Source organism: Panicum hallii, chromosome 2 (assembly GCF_002211085.1).
Source record: "Panicum hallii strain FIL2 chromosome 2, PHallii_v3.1, whole genome shotgun sequence".
Classification (NCBI taxonomy): Eukaryota; Viridiplantae; Streptophyta; class Magnoliopsida; order Poales; family Poaceae; genus Panicum; species Panicum hallii.
In genome coordinates, this window is record NC_038043.1 from 13,448,822 (window position 1) to 13,464,496 (window position 15,675).

At 47.9% G+C, this 15,675-nt stretch overlaps 2 protein-coding genes across 2 annotated transcripts; one reads left to right on the forward strand and one right to left on the reverse strand.

Moving 5' to 3' along the window:
- The first annotated feature begins 2,331 nt into the window (after positions 1–2,331).
- Positions 2,332–3,461, forward strand: LOC112880896 (glutathione S-transferase T2-like). Its single transcript, XM_025945624.1, has 3 exons — positions 2,332–2,751; positions 2,837–3,261; positions 3,368–3,461. The coding sequence occupies exons 1-3, from the start codon at positions 2,332–2,334 to the stop codon at positions 3,459–3,461; spliced, it is 939 nt and encodes a 312-aa protein (XP_025801409.1).
- Positions 3,462–3,726: 265 nt separating this feature from the next.
- LOC112880897 lies at positions 3,727–6,632 on the reverse strand. Its single transcript, XM_025945625.1, has 2 exons — positions 6,496–6,632; positions 3,727–4,240 (listed from the first exon to the last, which is right to left on the reverse strand). Exons 1-2 carry the CDS (start codon positions 6,630–6,632, stop codon positions 3,727–3,729), a joined length of 651 nt encoding a protein of 216 aa, XP_025801410.1.
- Between the last annotated feature and the right edge of the window lie 9,043 nt (positions 6,633–15,675).

Genomic DNA, 15,675 nt, shown 5'->3' on the forward strand with positions numbered 1-15,675 from the left:
GGCTAGCGAGAATCCTCACCGCAATGTGGAGCTTCTTGAGCACTTGCTCGACGGCGGGGAGCGGCGGAGCGGTGAGCAGCCGAGGAATGGAGGTGGCGGCCGCGGAAGAGCTCTGGTGGCTTAGGGTTTTTGGCGAAAGCGGCGGCTGCGGCTTGGGGAAGACCTAGGGCACAAGAGCGGCGGCTTTATAGGGCGGCCGAGGCACCTAGGCTTGCAGGCCCGAGAACCACGCCGCACGGACGGCGCCGTGTTCCGGCCGGACTCGAACTCGAGTCCGAGCCTGGCTCAGGGAGAAGACGACCCCGACAGGTGGGGTCGACCTGCCAGCGAGAGAAGGGGGAAGGGAAAAGGAAGCAGACCGCGCGGAGGAGCTGGGCTGGGGAGAAGCTGGGCCCTGCGTAGGGGGGGGGGAAGGAAAGAAGCCAGCAGGCTGCTGGGCCGCGCGGTGGAGGGGAAAAAGGCCAGTTGGGCTGGGCCGTGCGGGAGGAAAGAAGAAAAAAAGAAAGGCCAGTTGGACCGGGCCGCAAGGAGGAAAAGAGAGAGGAAAAAGAAAAAGAGAGAATGGGCTGGCCCAATTAGAAAAAGAGAGAGAAAAAGAATTGCATTCAAATATATTTAAATTTGAATTTAAAATTTAAATTCAAATGGAAGACAAACAATAAAACAATACGATGGGGCATGAAATGCACAAAAATCTATATTTCCTTATATTTTTTTATGGTTAAGTAAATTACTATAAATGCTCTAAAATTAAAATGATGGAATAAAAACCTTATGGATCCTAAAAGAAATCTTGCAAAATTTATTCATGTTTTTAATTTGAAAATTAGGATGTTACATTTCTGCTAACTATAACTTGTTGCTTAGATAAATGTATTGTCTCTTAGTTGTTTGAATTGAAGCATAATTGATAATGAGAAGAATATGCATGTATTGATTTTTGACAAGCTTCTATCATGGCAAGGGTGCAACCAATGTGTAAAGAAATATCCTCGGTCATGGATGACCCGTGGACGACCTGTGGGTACCCGTTAACCCGACGGGTTTGGATTTGGGCAAAATTTTATACCCATCATGGGTATAAGTTTTTTTAATAGATTTAAATAATTTTCACGGGCACGGGTCTAGGATAGCAAAACCTAGCGGGTTTGTGCCCGGTGCCATCCCTACCACCAATATAGCATTGTACCATTAGATTTGGGCAAACCCTCCATAAAATCCAGAGAAATATCCTCCCAGTGCATTGGAGTGTAATGCAGCAATGAGCTTGGTCTGCGATGCTGAATTGCAACCTATCCATATTTTATCCTTGTATCTGATGACATCACCATGAAGTGAATATCCTTGAGCATCAGGATTTGAAATGGCCAGCCTAGTCAACAGGGCTTTAGCTTTGCTATCAGTGACATATGAGTTGAGTACTTTCTGATTCCAAGTTGGTTGAACTTCAGACGCTGATTGGATGGCCATCAGGTGCCCCATCTGTTGGGGATCGCCACCTTCGAATATTTAATTGATGGGCCTTGCTACTTACTCCAATTACTCCCTGAGAGCAACTCCAACAAAGCTCTTAAACTGGATCCTATTTTGAAATATAGGGCTTAAGCATAAAAAATAGCTTCCAACAAAAGCCTTATTTTATAAAAATTGATCAAATTTGTTTAGGACTCCAACCATGAGGTCCTAAATATAGTACCTGGATGAAGGGGTCCTATCCGGTAGAATCACGTATCACAACCACCGGACACCTCCCACGAATCTTCAGCGTCGCCACGTAGCAGGCGCCGCCGTTCGTCTCCCTCGCCGGCGCGCGGTTCCTCTTCCTCGCCCAGGGCGCCATGAATCTTCAGCGCTGCCACGCAGCAGGCGCCGCCGTTCGTCTCCCTCGCCGGCGCGCAGTTCCTCTTCCTCGCCTAGGGCGCGGCGCTCATCTCCTAGGCAGGCGCGGCTTCTCTTCCCCGCCCAGGGCGAGGTGCAGCACTGTTTGAAGATGGATACAAGAAAACCGCAGCAGGCACACGCCAGGGGACGTCGTAGGTCTTCGTTAAACGCTGCCGTAGGTGTCATTTGCCAAGAATCTGGAGCTCCCATGTCAGCAGGAGCCACTGCACCCCTTGAACCTGCATCTCAACTGCAATCGATGTTTGCCAACGACGTTTCCTCTTGGACGACGTCTGAACCTGCACAACCTGTAGTAAGTGGACCAAACTCAATGTTCAGCGACGGCAATCCCCCTTGGATGTCTTCTGGATACAGGTTTGTATTACTTTTAGCTGTGGACAATAATATTACTTTTAGCTTCCTATAAGTATTTGTTTTTTTTGCAGCGCCATGAACTCCCAAGGTGGTTACACTTCTCTACTCAACCAGGGGGCTGCATATGGTTTTGGCTCCGATGATTATGTGTCAGGTGATAATGAAGCGGTAGAGATACCACCGGTGAATGAGATGAACTCGCAGCCGGCTAAGAGGGGCCGATCCAAGAATTTCAGTGAAGAGGAGGATATATTGTTGGTTTCTGGCTATCTTAATGTAAGTAAGGATCCTATTACTGGAAGGGATCAAAAAGATGGCACATTTTGGGAAAGAGTATGGAAATACTTTCACAAGAACAAGAAATTCGAGTCTGATCGTAATTGGTCATCACTTAAGCATCGTTGGGGTATAATTCAGAAGGAAGTGAATGTTTTTCAGGCTTATTATGATGCTGTAGAAAGGAAAAATCAAAGTGGTAAGACTAGTGATGACAAGGTAAATAGCCTATATGGTGCCCATGTTTTATTCTTCTTCGCATAACATGCAGTTTGTCACATAGTTACCTTGTGTGATTTTGTAGCTAGCTGAAGCGAAAGCAAAATTCCGGGAAGACCATGAAGGGAAGGCATTTTCTGTCTTCCATGCGTGGGTTATTCTTAGGCATGAGCTAAAGTGGGCATTAAGAGAATCAAGGCTGAAAGACCACCATGAACCAAACAATGGTAGTGGTGATGCTCCTGTCAATGCTGACAGACCACCAGGGAGGAAGGCTGAGAAGGAAAAAGCACGAGCGAGAAAGCATGGTGCCTGTGATGCTGATGGTGATCCTTTCTTTGAAGAGGTCAAAAAGATGAGAGAAGCAAGGCAAGAAACACAGAAAGATCGGAAGGCCCGTGATGAGAAGTTCTATGAGCTGGAGAAGAATAAGCTTGAATTGGAGCGAGATCGGCAGGACAAAGAGATAATGCAAACAGACACAAGCACAATGGACGAAGAATCGAAACAGTACTTTAAGTTAATGAAACGAGAGATTTTGGCTCATGTTTCGGAAGTAGTCAGCCATAATACTAGTATGTTTTAATAACTTTAGTTCAGCATTTGTTTTGGATAGATACACAATCTCATTAGTTTATGTTCTCCAGCCTGGTAATGCATATATATTCGAGCTGTATATTCGAGGTGTATATCCCTGTATGCCCGTGTGAGTGCACAGCCTGGTAATACCTGTATCCCTGTATACCCGTATGTGTTGATTGTGACTGTATAAGGAGACGTTCAGCTCATATTGAAACACATAAAAAAGCTAGTAAATGCTCGGGGCATAAAAAACTGATGGTAGAAACACATAAAACAACTACACGAAACTAAACGACCATTATCAAAAGTTGATAGACAACGTACTAGACAATGTACCCACAATAAAATACAAATATAAGATAGATGTGATTAAATAAAATGAACTACAATGAACTAATGTTGCTCCTTTCGCCCTTCCCGCTCCCATAGGTGTTCAACGAGGTCTTTGTGTAGCTGATGGTGCACATGTGGGTCTTGAATTTCTTTGTTGCTAATAAATGATGAAAAATTTGAAGTCCATGCACGCGATACCACACCTTCTGTCTCAGCATCTTTTTTGTCATAAGGCACCTCAAGGCCTTTAGCATCACGTTCATCTTCAATAATCATGTTGTGCATTATTATACATGCCAACATAATATCTCGAAGTGTTGCTTCATCCCAAAATCGTGCCCGATTCCGAACAATAGCAAAGCGAGCCTGCAACACACCAAACGCACGCTCCACATCCTTCCTCTGAGCCTCTTGCGCGGCAGCAAAAAATTTATCCTTCGAATTTGCCGGGGCCTTTATTGTTTTCACAAATGCTGCCCAATTAGGATACATCCCATCAGCTAGGTAGTAACCCATATCATAATTGTGCCCGTTAACCTTATAGTTAACAAACGGGGCTTCACCTTCAACAAGTCTGTCAAAGAGAGGAGATCTCCGTAGAACATTAAACCCTGGTAGACCGAAGAAGGCATGCTAGATCCATAAATCTGTAGATGCAACTGCCTCTAGTATGATAGTTGGTTCCTTCACATGACCACAAAAAAAACCGTGATAAGCTGTAGGGCAATTTTTCCACTTCCAGTGCATACAATCAATACTACCGAGTATGCCTGGAAATCCACGCTGTGCAGCAATATTAAGCAATCTAGTTGTATCGTCTTCGTTGGGGGCTCTCAAGTATTCTTTGCCAAACACTTCACAAATTGCTCTCACAAATCTTCTTAGACTCTCAATAGCAGTGCTTTCACCCATCCGTACATACTCATCAACATAATCTGCTGGAACACCATAAGCTAGCTGTCTGAATGCTGCTGTTACTTTTTGCAAACAAGAAAACCCACGAGCACCAGCAGCATTTTTTTCTGAGTAAAATATTTGTCATGATTTTCAACAGCTTCAGCTATCCTTTTGAAGAGACGAGAACTCAGCCGAAAACGTCGCTGAAAAATCTTCTCAGGATATGTTGGTTTTTCAGCAAAGTAGTCACAATATAATTTTCTATGCTCTTCTCTTTCTCGATTGTATACCTTGTGTCCAAAAACTGAACCCCGGTGTCTTTTTCGCTTCTTATGCCTCCTCTTCTAATATTCACCCATCATAAGAAGCATGAAGTGGTCAAGCTCATCATCTAAATCTTCATCTTCATGATGAATTCTAGTTATTTCACTTGCAGACATCCTTCTGAAATATTAAAAAAGTTATGAAAAACAAAGCAAGTAACAATGGATCAAAAGCATGTATAGTGGATATGCAAGCCGCTTTGTTAATGTTAAATACTCACACAAGATCAAACAACACAACACTACCTATCGTTAATTAGCATATCACGGCAACTGAAAGGAAGTTTGCTTCGTTAACGTTAAAGAATCATAAGAAAAACAAACAATACGAGTACTAATCTATCAGTCACAACTAGTGGACAAAAGGCAGGAAACGTTTAGAAAAATTGGAGAACGTTTAGGAAATAGTGGACAACTTTAAGCCTGATACGAGTACTAATCTATATGTCTGCGATCACGTGGCCTCACGACGATTAGAAAAATGGGAGAATCATACCAGGCGTTGAAGGAGGACGACGTGAAGCCTGATGCCTGATGCTGCAGGACCTCTGGCCGGCCCACCCTCCTGCTGGATCGACCGCGTGAAGCTGGGATGATGCGCCACGGTCTGTGGTCGGTCCCCCGCTCGCCGTCGACCATGCAGATCTGACTCACGGCGCCGTTGTGCGTAAGTGTTGGCCGAATGAAAGCGCGGGCAAGCCTCTGGCCAAATCTCGTTTTAGCGGGAAGGCACCAAATCGCGCGGCGCGCGCGGAAGCGCCAAAACGTTGGCACCAAACTCCACCGGAAAACCAGAATTAACCAATAATCTGATTAATAGGGCCCCATTGTTGGAGTAACAAAAATCTGTTGGGCCCTAAATAACTCAAATGAGGTATAATTTAATTTTTAGGGCCTAATTTTAGGACTTCTTGTTGGAGTTGTCCTAAGAGGTAAGAGTTTAAAGGAAATCACAGCCCTCGATTTTAAATAATTAAAATAATTAGGAAAAACAGAAAATCCCTAGTTCCACGCTAGCCTCTGCAACGACTCGCTTGACTCGGCTTGCTGGAAAAACGGCGCCGGCTACCTGACTCGAGGCCATCCGCCGGCTCATGACCGACGACGACTCTGCGGCGTTTCTCTTCGCCGCACTCGTCAAGGGCGGCGTGCAAGATACAGTTTGTGGGCAGCGCACGATGAACAGGGGAAAGTGGACGCGTGGCGGCGCAGAGATAGGTGGTCAAGCGCCTCCGCGCGGCCTCCCTCTAGAACCAGAGCTTCGAGTACGCCGTCGGAATGTTCGTCAGATCGCTGTCCACCGAAGTGTGCCTCTGCTCAACAGGCTGCTGCTTCAGATCCCCACCGTGAGGCAGGCCAGGTGTTAGTGCTGCAGCATCTTCTCCTGCTACCGTTCTTGTTGTACAACCGGCATGAAAATCAACCAATCCAGCAGCAAAAGCACCGGCATTCCGGTCAATCAAGGACAATTAATACTTGGTGCATTAAGAATGGGAAAACAAAGACGAAGCTTTTACCCTGAGTGAGCCTCTGCGTGGCTTCTCGTTGCCTCGTCCGCCGGCGTCAGCGAGGCGGCACTCGTGCGCAAACTCCGTCTTGACCACCCGACCTTGCGGAGCAGCGGGTCGACACAGCAGCTGAGAGCTGCGTGACAGCGCAGGAGACGTCCAGGCACGCAGCGGGCCTGCAGCCGGCGGTCATCTCTGCGAGCGCGAGTATGAGGAGTGCAGTGTCGTCGCCGGCCATGAGCCGGCGCACGCCCACGTATCGGATGGTCCGTTGACCCGCGCCGTTTTTCCTGCGAGCCCATGTAAATTTCTCCTATTACCTCGTAGAAGGTAATAAGTGAATTAATCGACGGCTCATATTTATTTTGGTGTACCGTAGCAAAACTCTTAATTGATCGAAGGTTACAGCTATCCCTCGAACGACAGAAAGCTTTGTAGATAACCTCTATCGTACCTGGAATTACGGAACTGCGCACATAGCATATTTTTCCTAGGATAAACGATGGAACATGGCTCATGCTCTGTATCTATTGTAAGTACTCTGTTGTAACTATTCGTATCTTAGTAGGACTTGTCTCCCCATACTTCTCGTACAGTAGTAAAACTAATTGGAGATGATAGAAAACTACCCAAAAAATACTCAAGTAGGACTCATGGGCTTGCATCCGACTAGAACTTCCATATAACTCTATCCTCCTAGACTATATAAGAGCGGGTAGGGACCCTCTCCAAACAGGAGATCATCCGATCACCACCTAAGGCAATACAAACCACACAGGACGTAGGGCATTATGCTCCCGGTGGCCCGAATCTGTCTAAACCTTGTGTTTCTTGCACCTTCAAGTTATTGATCTCAACGACACTCTATCTACAAACTCACCACCTTGAGGGTATCACTCGGTGGGCGTGGTAGTAAAATACTGACAGCTGGCGCGCCAGGTAGAGGTGTTGATCGAGCATCCACCGGAGAACTTGATGGCATCCTTCAACTTCACCAGGCCGTGCTCGACGAGGGCATAACTTTCATCTTCGGTTTCTGGATCTGCGTTGCCAATAGCTTGGGTAGCTTCAATAGCCACCTAATCGACTGTAGGAAGCCGGAGGCCTCTGCACCAACTCGACACAACGACCTCGACGAGTTTATCGACAACCTCGACGAGTTGCCGCTCCACGATCTGGTCCTGCAGATTGAAAAGATGTCCATTTTCGACGTGACTCAAACCAATATGAGGGACCACACAATCCAAGTCCCTCTCTGACTTGGAGGAGGACTTAGATCTACTGCTTAAGCTCAAGGATGTGGGAGCCACCACCTGTCGGGGGGCTCCCGTTATCGACAACTATTCGGACTCCAACGAAGAGTACGATACCTTCAAGCCAGAGCCGAGGAGGACTTGGAGATGAGGGAGCCACCGCTCGTCGGGGGGTCCGCTCTTGAAAACCATTCGCAACCCGATGACTACCCCGAATCGTTTTTGGGCAATCATTTGGGTTAACCATAATATCTACGCCATAAAGCCGTTTCATGTACTAGAAGGGCTTAGAGTCCTCCGAACTACTTGACTACGATTCCCGCCTTATGGCCTCCACGCAGGAACTGCCCTTCCAGAAGGGCAAACCTCTCTCTCCATCACGGAAGAGGGGGACGGCAGCACAGAGCTACTCGAGTACAGCCATACGGCTGACAACTCGCTGGATTGTTAGGTCTACATGGCCTCCCTTCGCGACGCGGATAACGATGAGCCGGGTCCCGAGTACGATGATGAAGTACTCATGGACGTGTCTGCCGATGAGCCTACGGCGGATGCCCCCCAGGATAAGAACGAGGAGCACAGAAGGATCCGGCAGTTGAAGAACGCTAAGCGTGCCCTGCGCAGGCGGAACACGGAAAATCTCGCTCGCAATCCAATATACCAAAGGAACCTTACCAACGCTTTTGCAGCAGCCACAGATTGGGAGTATCGTACACCGATTTCCGCCATTGCAGAAGCAGCGCTCCTAGCCCAACAATTACCACCCAACTCCCAAATAGAAAGGCTGCAGTATCTAACCCAGCGCATGCTCGTGCAACTCGATGGGTAACATCCACGGAACTTGCCCTCAAGGTCTGAGCGCCATGGTGATACTGCGCTGATCAGTCGCACCCCTAGAGGAGGCCCTGGGAACCGAAGGAACGACAGTCACCAGCGCAACGAGGGCCACCAGTCTGCGCGTGACAATGCCGAACAAGAAGTACAACAATCTATGCGCCAGCCTCGCAACCAGCATGGTGCAAGGTCTCAAGGCCAAGCTCCACCCAAGGCCAGCCTTCACGACCCTCCCATGATCGATCTTGGGCAGAAGATCAATGACAACTGCGATGCACGACGCATCATTGAGGCAAGGAGAAGGGACTGTCCCTATGGGTACCACGATGATGACGACAACGACCGCTTCCTGCCTTCACCTCCAACATCACTAAAAAATCCTATCCCAAGGAGTTTAAACCAGTCGGAATCCCCAAGTACGACGGCAAGTAGGACCCACGCTAGTGAATCCGATGCTACTTCGTTGCCATTGAAGTCTCAGGGGGATCCAACTCTACCAAAGCACTCTACTTCCCGATAGCTCTGGAATCCGCACCCCTCACTTAGCTTAAAAGCCACAAGCCAAACTCCATCGACTTCTGGGAGGACGTCAAGCGAGCCTTTATCGACAACTTCCAAGGATCCATGATCAGAGCAGACACGCACCACGATCTGTCCTAGGTCAAGCAGGAGATGAATGAAACCCTAAGATCCTACACCCAACGTTTCTTCGAGATGCGCGCCACCATCGCCAACATCACCGATGAGGATATCATCCCCTGCTTCCAGAACGGACTCTTCTCGAAGCACACGTACGACGACTTCGGCCGCAACCACCCGATTACTGCCGTGGAGCTACATGACATGATGGCACGGTGGGCGGACCAGGAGGATGAGGAGAATGACCGCTTCCCCAAGTGAAACAATGACAAGTAGGGCAACAGCAATAGCCACTTCAACAAGGGCCAACGGAACCACTCGGGGAACCCCCGAAAGCGCAAGCCAGACCAAGAAGTCACGGCTGTTGAGCGCAATCTGCATGGCAAGAAGTCGGGGATCAATGACTCATAGTTTGAGAAAGTTCTGCACAAACAATGCCCGGTGCACCCGAAGTCACGATATACGTTGTTCAAGTGCGTCAGCCTCCGCAAATCACTCAACGCTCCACCCTTTCCCCGAGCCAGAAAGTAAAACAACCAGGAGCATGATGATGAGGGTGACAAGTCGGGGGCTCAAGATTTCCAGGACCCGAAGAACGTCATCAACGCCATCTTCGGTGGAGACTGTAGAATCCCCTCCAAGCGCGTGCAGAAGTTGACCCTGCGTGAAATCCTCTCTGTAGAGCCTGCCACGCAAAAACCTCTGAGATATAGCGAGGTCCCGATCTCCTTCTGGGATGATCAACGGACCAGCTTCTTCGAGCTGGGAAAATTCTCGCTCATCCTAGATCCTGTCATGGCGGGCTCACAGCTGACCCGAGTACTCATTGATGGCAGGAGCGGCCTCAACCCGCCCTTTCGCGAGTACACTGAAGAAGATGGGTCTGGATATCTCCAAGATGCTCACCCCTAGCAGAGCTCCGTTCTACAGCATCGTCCCGGGAAACACGGCTACACCACTCAGCTCAGTGGTCCTGCCTGTTACCTTTGAGACGAAGGACAACTACCGCACCAAGTACATCAAGTTCGAGGTGGCTGACTTTGAGTCATCGTACCTTGCCATCCTCGGCAGACCAGCACTGGCCAAGTTCATGGCCGTGCCCCACTACGTCTACCTGCTACTCAAGATGCTAGGTAAGATAGGCGTACTTACACTCCGTGGCAACCTGAAGAAGTCCTACGACTGCAATCAGGAGGCGATCGGGTATGCCATGACATCTCACGTGCCAGAGCCTTTTGTGGAAGTACTCACGTCTGCGCAAAAGCTCGTCGACTTAGAGATGGAGATCTCTAGTCAGAGGCCTAGCCAGTAGAGGATTAAACCCAACCCTAGCGACGTCGGCATCAAGGCCATCCAGCTGCAAGATGGCGACCCGTCAAAGACTGCTTTGATCGGAGGCGGCTTGAGTGACAAATAGGAAAGCGCGCTCATCAGCTTCCTTAGGGCTAACCGAGGCATATTCGCATGGAAACCTGTGGATATGCCTGGGGTGCCCAAGGAGTTGATCGAGCATTGCCTAAAAGTTCACCCTAAAGCCACTCCGAAGAAGCAATGACTACGATGCTTCGCTCCAAACAAGAGGGAGGTCATCAAGAAGGAGCTAGCAAAACTACTCACGGCTGGTTTTATTAAAAAAGTATACCACCCCGAGTGGTTAGCTAACCCTGTACTAGTCTTGAAAAAGAATAATAATGAATGGAGGATGTGTGTGGATTATACTGATCTCAACAAACACTGCTCGAAGGATCCCTTCGCGCTCCCACGCATCGATCAAGTCATCAACTCTACGGCTGGCTGCGTCCTGCTCTCCTTCCTGGACTGCTACTCAGGTTACCACCAGATCGCTCTCAAGGAAGAAGATCAGATCAAAACGGCGTTCATCACCCCCTTTGGAGCATATGCATACACAACCATGTCCTTCGGGTTGAAGAATGCAGGAGCCACCTATCAACGGGCCATCCAACTATGCCTTACTGATCAGCTACATCGCAATGTTGAAGCTTATGTGGACGACGTGGTCATCAAGACTAGATCCATGACGAGTTCATCCCTGATCTTGAGAAAACCTTCAACAGTTTACGCAAGTTTTGATGAAAACTTAACCCAACCAAGTGCGTCTTCGGCGTGCCACAAGGAAAACTACTCGGTTTCATCGTTAGTCATCGAGGAATTGAGGCAAACCCGGAGAAGATCACTGCCATCACAGCCATGGACGCTCCATGGACAATCAAGGATGTTGAGAAGCTCACAGGCTGTATGGCGGCCTTGAACAGATTTATCTCTCGACTTGGAGAATGGTGATTACCTTTCTTCAAACTGCTTAAGCGGCATGACAAGTTCTAGTGGACCGAGGAGGCAAAGCAGGTGTTGCAAGATCTCAAGCATCATTTGTAGTCACACCCCATCCCGATGGCTCCTGAACCAGGCAAGAACCTGCTACTCCATATCGCCGCGACTACTCATATCGTCAGTACGGCAATCATGGTGGAGCGCTAGGAGGAAGGCCATGCTTTCGGTGTGCAGTGACCAGTCTACTTCATCAGCGAAATCCTTTCTGAATCCAAGGTTTGTTACCCGATAATTCAAAAACTACTTATGGTATGCTCATCAGTTCCAGGAGCTTCGCCATTATTTCGACGCATACAACATCTTGGTGGTCATTGATTTCCCATTGGCGGATATCCTTCACAATTGGAACACCACCGAGTGTATCTCCAAGTGGGCAGTGGAACTTGGGGCTCTCACCGGACGGCCATCAAATCGCAGGCACTAGTCAATTTCATGGCGGAGTGGCGAGAAAACCAAGTGGAAGCCCCAGCCAACCAGCCAGAGCATTGGGTCATGTACTTCGATGGCTCACTCAAGCTCGGTCGGTGGCGGTGGCGCGGGAGTACTTTTCATCAGTCTGTGAGGAGAACAACTCAAGTACGTGTTCCAAATACTATTTGAGGTCTCCAACAACGAAGCTAAGTATGAGGCGCTATTGCACGAGCTACGCCTGGTAGTCTCTCTGGGCATCAAGCAACTGCTTGTCTACATCGACTCCTTGCTGGTGGTCTAACAAGTCAACAAGGAGTAGGACATCAACAAGGACACCATGGACGCATACGTCGCAGAGATACGCAAGCTCGAGAATAAGTTCTCGAGACTGGAAATCCATCATGTGATTCGCGACAATAATGTGGGAGCGGATGTGCTCTCGAAACTGGGTTCTGATCGAGCTAACATCCCACCGGGAGTTTTTGTTCATGAGTTGCATCATCCATCCATCAAGACACCAGATCCAAGTACCATCGCTCAAGGTCCAACGGAACCTGACCGAGAGGTCTTGATGATCGAGGTCGACTGGCGGGTGACATTCATCAACTACATCGAGGAGCACAAACTACCTCCTGGCGTCGATCCAAAAGGCGCTGAAGCCACACGCATTCTAAGGTGCAGCATGTGGCAGAACCGCCTGAATTTTTCCAGCTCAAGTGCGCTAGTCATCGCTATACAGCCGATACTAACTCAACGCAGTTCAAACGGAACAACCCATTGGTCTGTCAGGTCTCCACCCGATACAACCATGGTTCAACAGGATCAAAGCAGGTTTACCCCGCATGAAGGCGAGTTTACAATCGCACAGCAGCTCACCAACTTTAAGTCCTCAGAATAAGTAAATATTATTACAAACTGTTTTGTGGCTGAATGTAATTTATACAGACATTGTTTCAAACGACAAGCTAAACAGCTTGTCCAGAGTCATAGCGGAAGAAAGTTATTAACAGTGAGACTACACGTCGCAAAGTTTGACACCACGCTCAGCCCAAAACCTAGCGTCATTCCGGAGGGTCACTGCCAGTCGGGGACGGATCCCACTCCACGGACCAGCCAAATGGAATAGAGATTGGCCATGCTGGACCATCCGTGGGGTTCTCAAAGGTCATACCTGAAAAATAGACTAGCAAGACTGAGTATACTAATACTCAGCAAGACTTTCATGTTTTAGCTTTCAGATTCTAGTTGCATTAACCATTCTAGGTAAGCACCTATACTAGACAAGCAAGGTAGGGATTAGCATCCATCACGATTATTCCAACAATAGTTACTGTTCTTACTCTATGTGGCAGAAGGAATAAGTAGTCTCAATCTCCGCGAGAAACGGACGATTCTGAATCGAGTTTCACAACCTTGCAAGGGCAAACCTAACTAACACGCTTGGAACATCCAATGATCATTCTGAAGCAACCGTTTGCCTTTCATTCCGACTCGTGGATCAGGGCCACCACAAGCGACTGTAGGACCATACGCACACCAATGTGCAGGACATACGTCTGTAACGTGACTACATGACCGTACTCCTATCCGCTGCGCGGAACGTTCTCCCGCATGTCGGTGCGTGAGAAAAACCAAATTATGAGTGGTGGGAGGTATGTCCACTCCTCGGGCCGATTAGTTACTTGGCTTACCGCTTTCCATATTTCACGGCATGTGGCTAGTACTTTCAACGCTTAACCACCACTACCACACACTGCGACCTTATCAACTTTTATCAACGCAGACGGGGTAACCTTTCAAGTCATGATACTTCACATGACCCCGTCCATCATCCTTATAGTGATTGCAGAATAGTAAACATTCAATTCCTATATCGCGCGAGTGACAGGAAATCACTCGACTTCTCCCGGTCCTATTAGCAAAGCATCTATCTGATAAGGACTCAGGCACAGTACATAGGTTCTTAGGATTCATGCATCTAGGGTTCCATTTCAACTCCTAGACTAAATGCATAATATAGATATATATAAGTATAAAATTGCATAATTGTAGTAATTTCAAAGATTGGGTTATGCATCGGGGCTTGCCTTCTTGAGCGGGGTTAGGATCGGGGATGTCAAAGACTTCCGAACCTTGGTTCGGGGCTTCAGTTATAACCTCGGCGATGTTCGCAGGATCTTCAGAAATCCTTTGCTCATGTTTCGAGACTAACTCGTAATCTCCGTCGTCGAGTGTCGCTGACTCTACATGATATGCAATGATTCGACTTAGATGGTTCTTGAGTTAAGAGTTTTACTTCATGATAAAGTTGCAATCTAACAAATTGATTCACACAATTTCATAAAGCAAAAGGTTTAAATGTAAATTTACTATTGGTATCTTACTTCAACTATCATAATTAGTTGAATTAACTGAATTAGGTTAACAAGTTTGATTTTTATTTAGGAATCCACAAGGGCTATGGCCTTGAATTTTTGTGGATAAGTTTTCTTCAAGCAGAGGAGCTTACTATGAATTTTTCATAATTTTCTAAAAATAAAAACTAAAGCATTTGAATTTAGTTCAAATGTCAAGTTTAAATTCAAATCTTAGGAAAAACTGTGCTATAAATTCTTGAAAGATTTACTATGAACTATTTTATTACAGAATATCACATGGTAAAAAGATCTAATTATGAAAACCTTAGGAACATATTTTAATAAATTTGAATCATTTCAAGCTTGATTTGCCTAAGCTCAAATTAGTTCAAGCTATAGTGCAGAGATTAAGGTGAAATTTTTACACAAACTTGCATACACTTTAAACATGCTGCACCCCAAAAATCACATGAAAAGAAGCTAATATGCAAAAGTTACACACAATATACCCTTTTGCTAAACTTTAGAATAACATAAGAAGCATTGGGTTTCAAACCATACTCTATTAATCAAAGTTGTAGCACTAGAATTCTGGAGTATAACAAAATTTGTTTGACAATTTTTGGATTTTTCTACAAATTTCTATCAATTTTACAAGTTGACAGCTTTTGCAAACAAGATTGAAAGAGGAAATTGCAGAGAGGCCCTCAGGTTTTGCATAGGGGACCCTAGAATGAAAACCTAAATTACAATGTGGCCCTTGCCAGGCCAAGATGGCGGCCGTGGCGGTCTGACCGGCGTGTTCTCACCGGTGGCGAGGTTTTGGCGAAGGGCAAACAGGTCCTACACGATCTACAGGACGAGGTGCACACATTGGTGGGTGATGGGCACCAGGAAGGGCGCGGAGCATGGTAGACGGCGAGGAATGGCGGCGGCCATAGCGGCGCGCCCATATTCCCAGTGAGGGACCGGTGAACGTTGAAAGATGGAGCGCGCACGAGCATCGTGGAGTCGTGGGGATGCGATTTCAGTACCTGTTTCGGCCGGAGGTGGAGCGGAAGGGGATCGTCGGCGTGGAGGTGGCTCGGGTTTCTCCGGCGGCAAGGGCGGCACGAGATTCACCCGATTCCAATCAAGGAGAGGACAAAGCTCAGCTAGGGTGGGTCGAGGGGCAAGCAGGGGTGGTGAGGAAGCTTTGAGGCGCTGGAATTGAGAAGGGGTAGGGCGGGGCGGCGAGGAATTCCGGCGGACGGCTCGACGCTGGGTTTGACGCTCGTGAGGAAGAAGAACGGGGATGTGAGCGTGGGAAGCTTCGGTCGAGGTTTTGTAGAGTGGTGTCGTGCGGCAGAGAGGGAGAGAGTAGGCGCGCGGCCAACCATAGACCGACGGCGCCGTCGCTGTGCCCCGTCGGGCACCCTCGGCCGCATGGCGGCCTCGG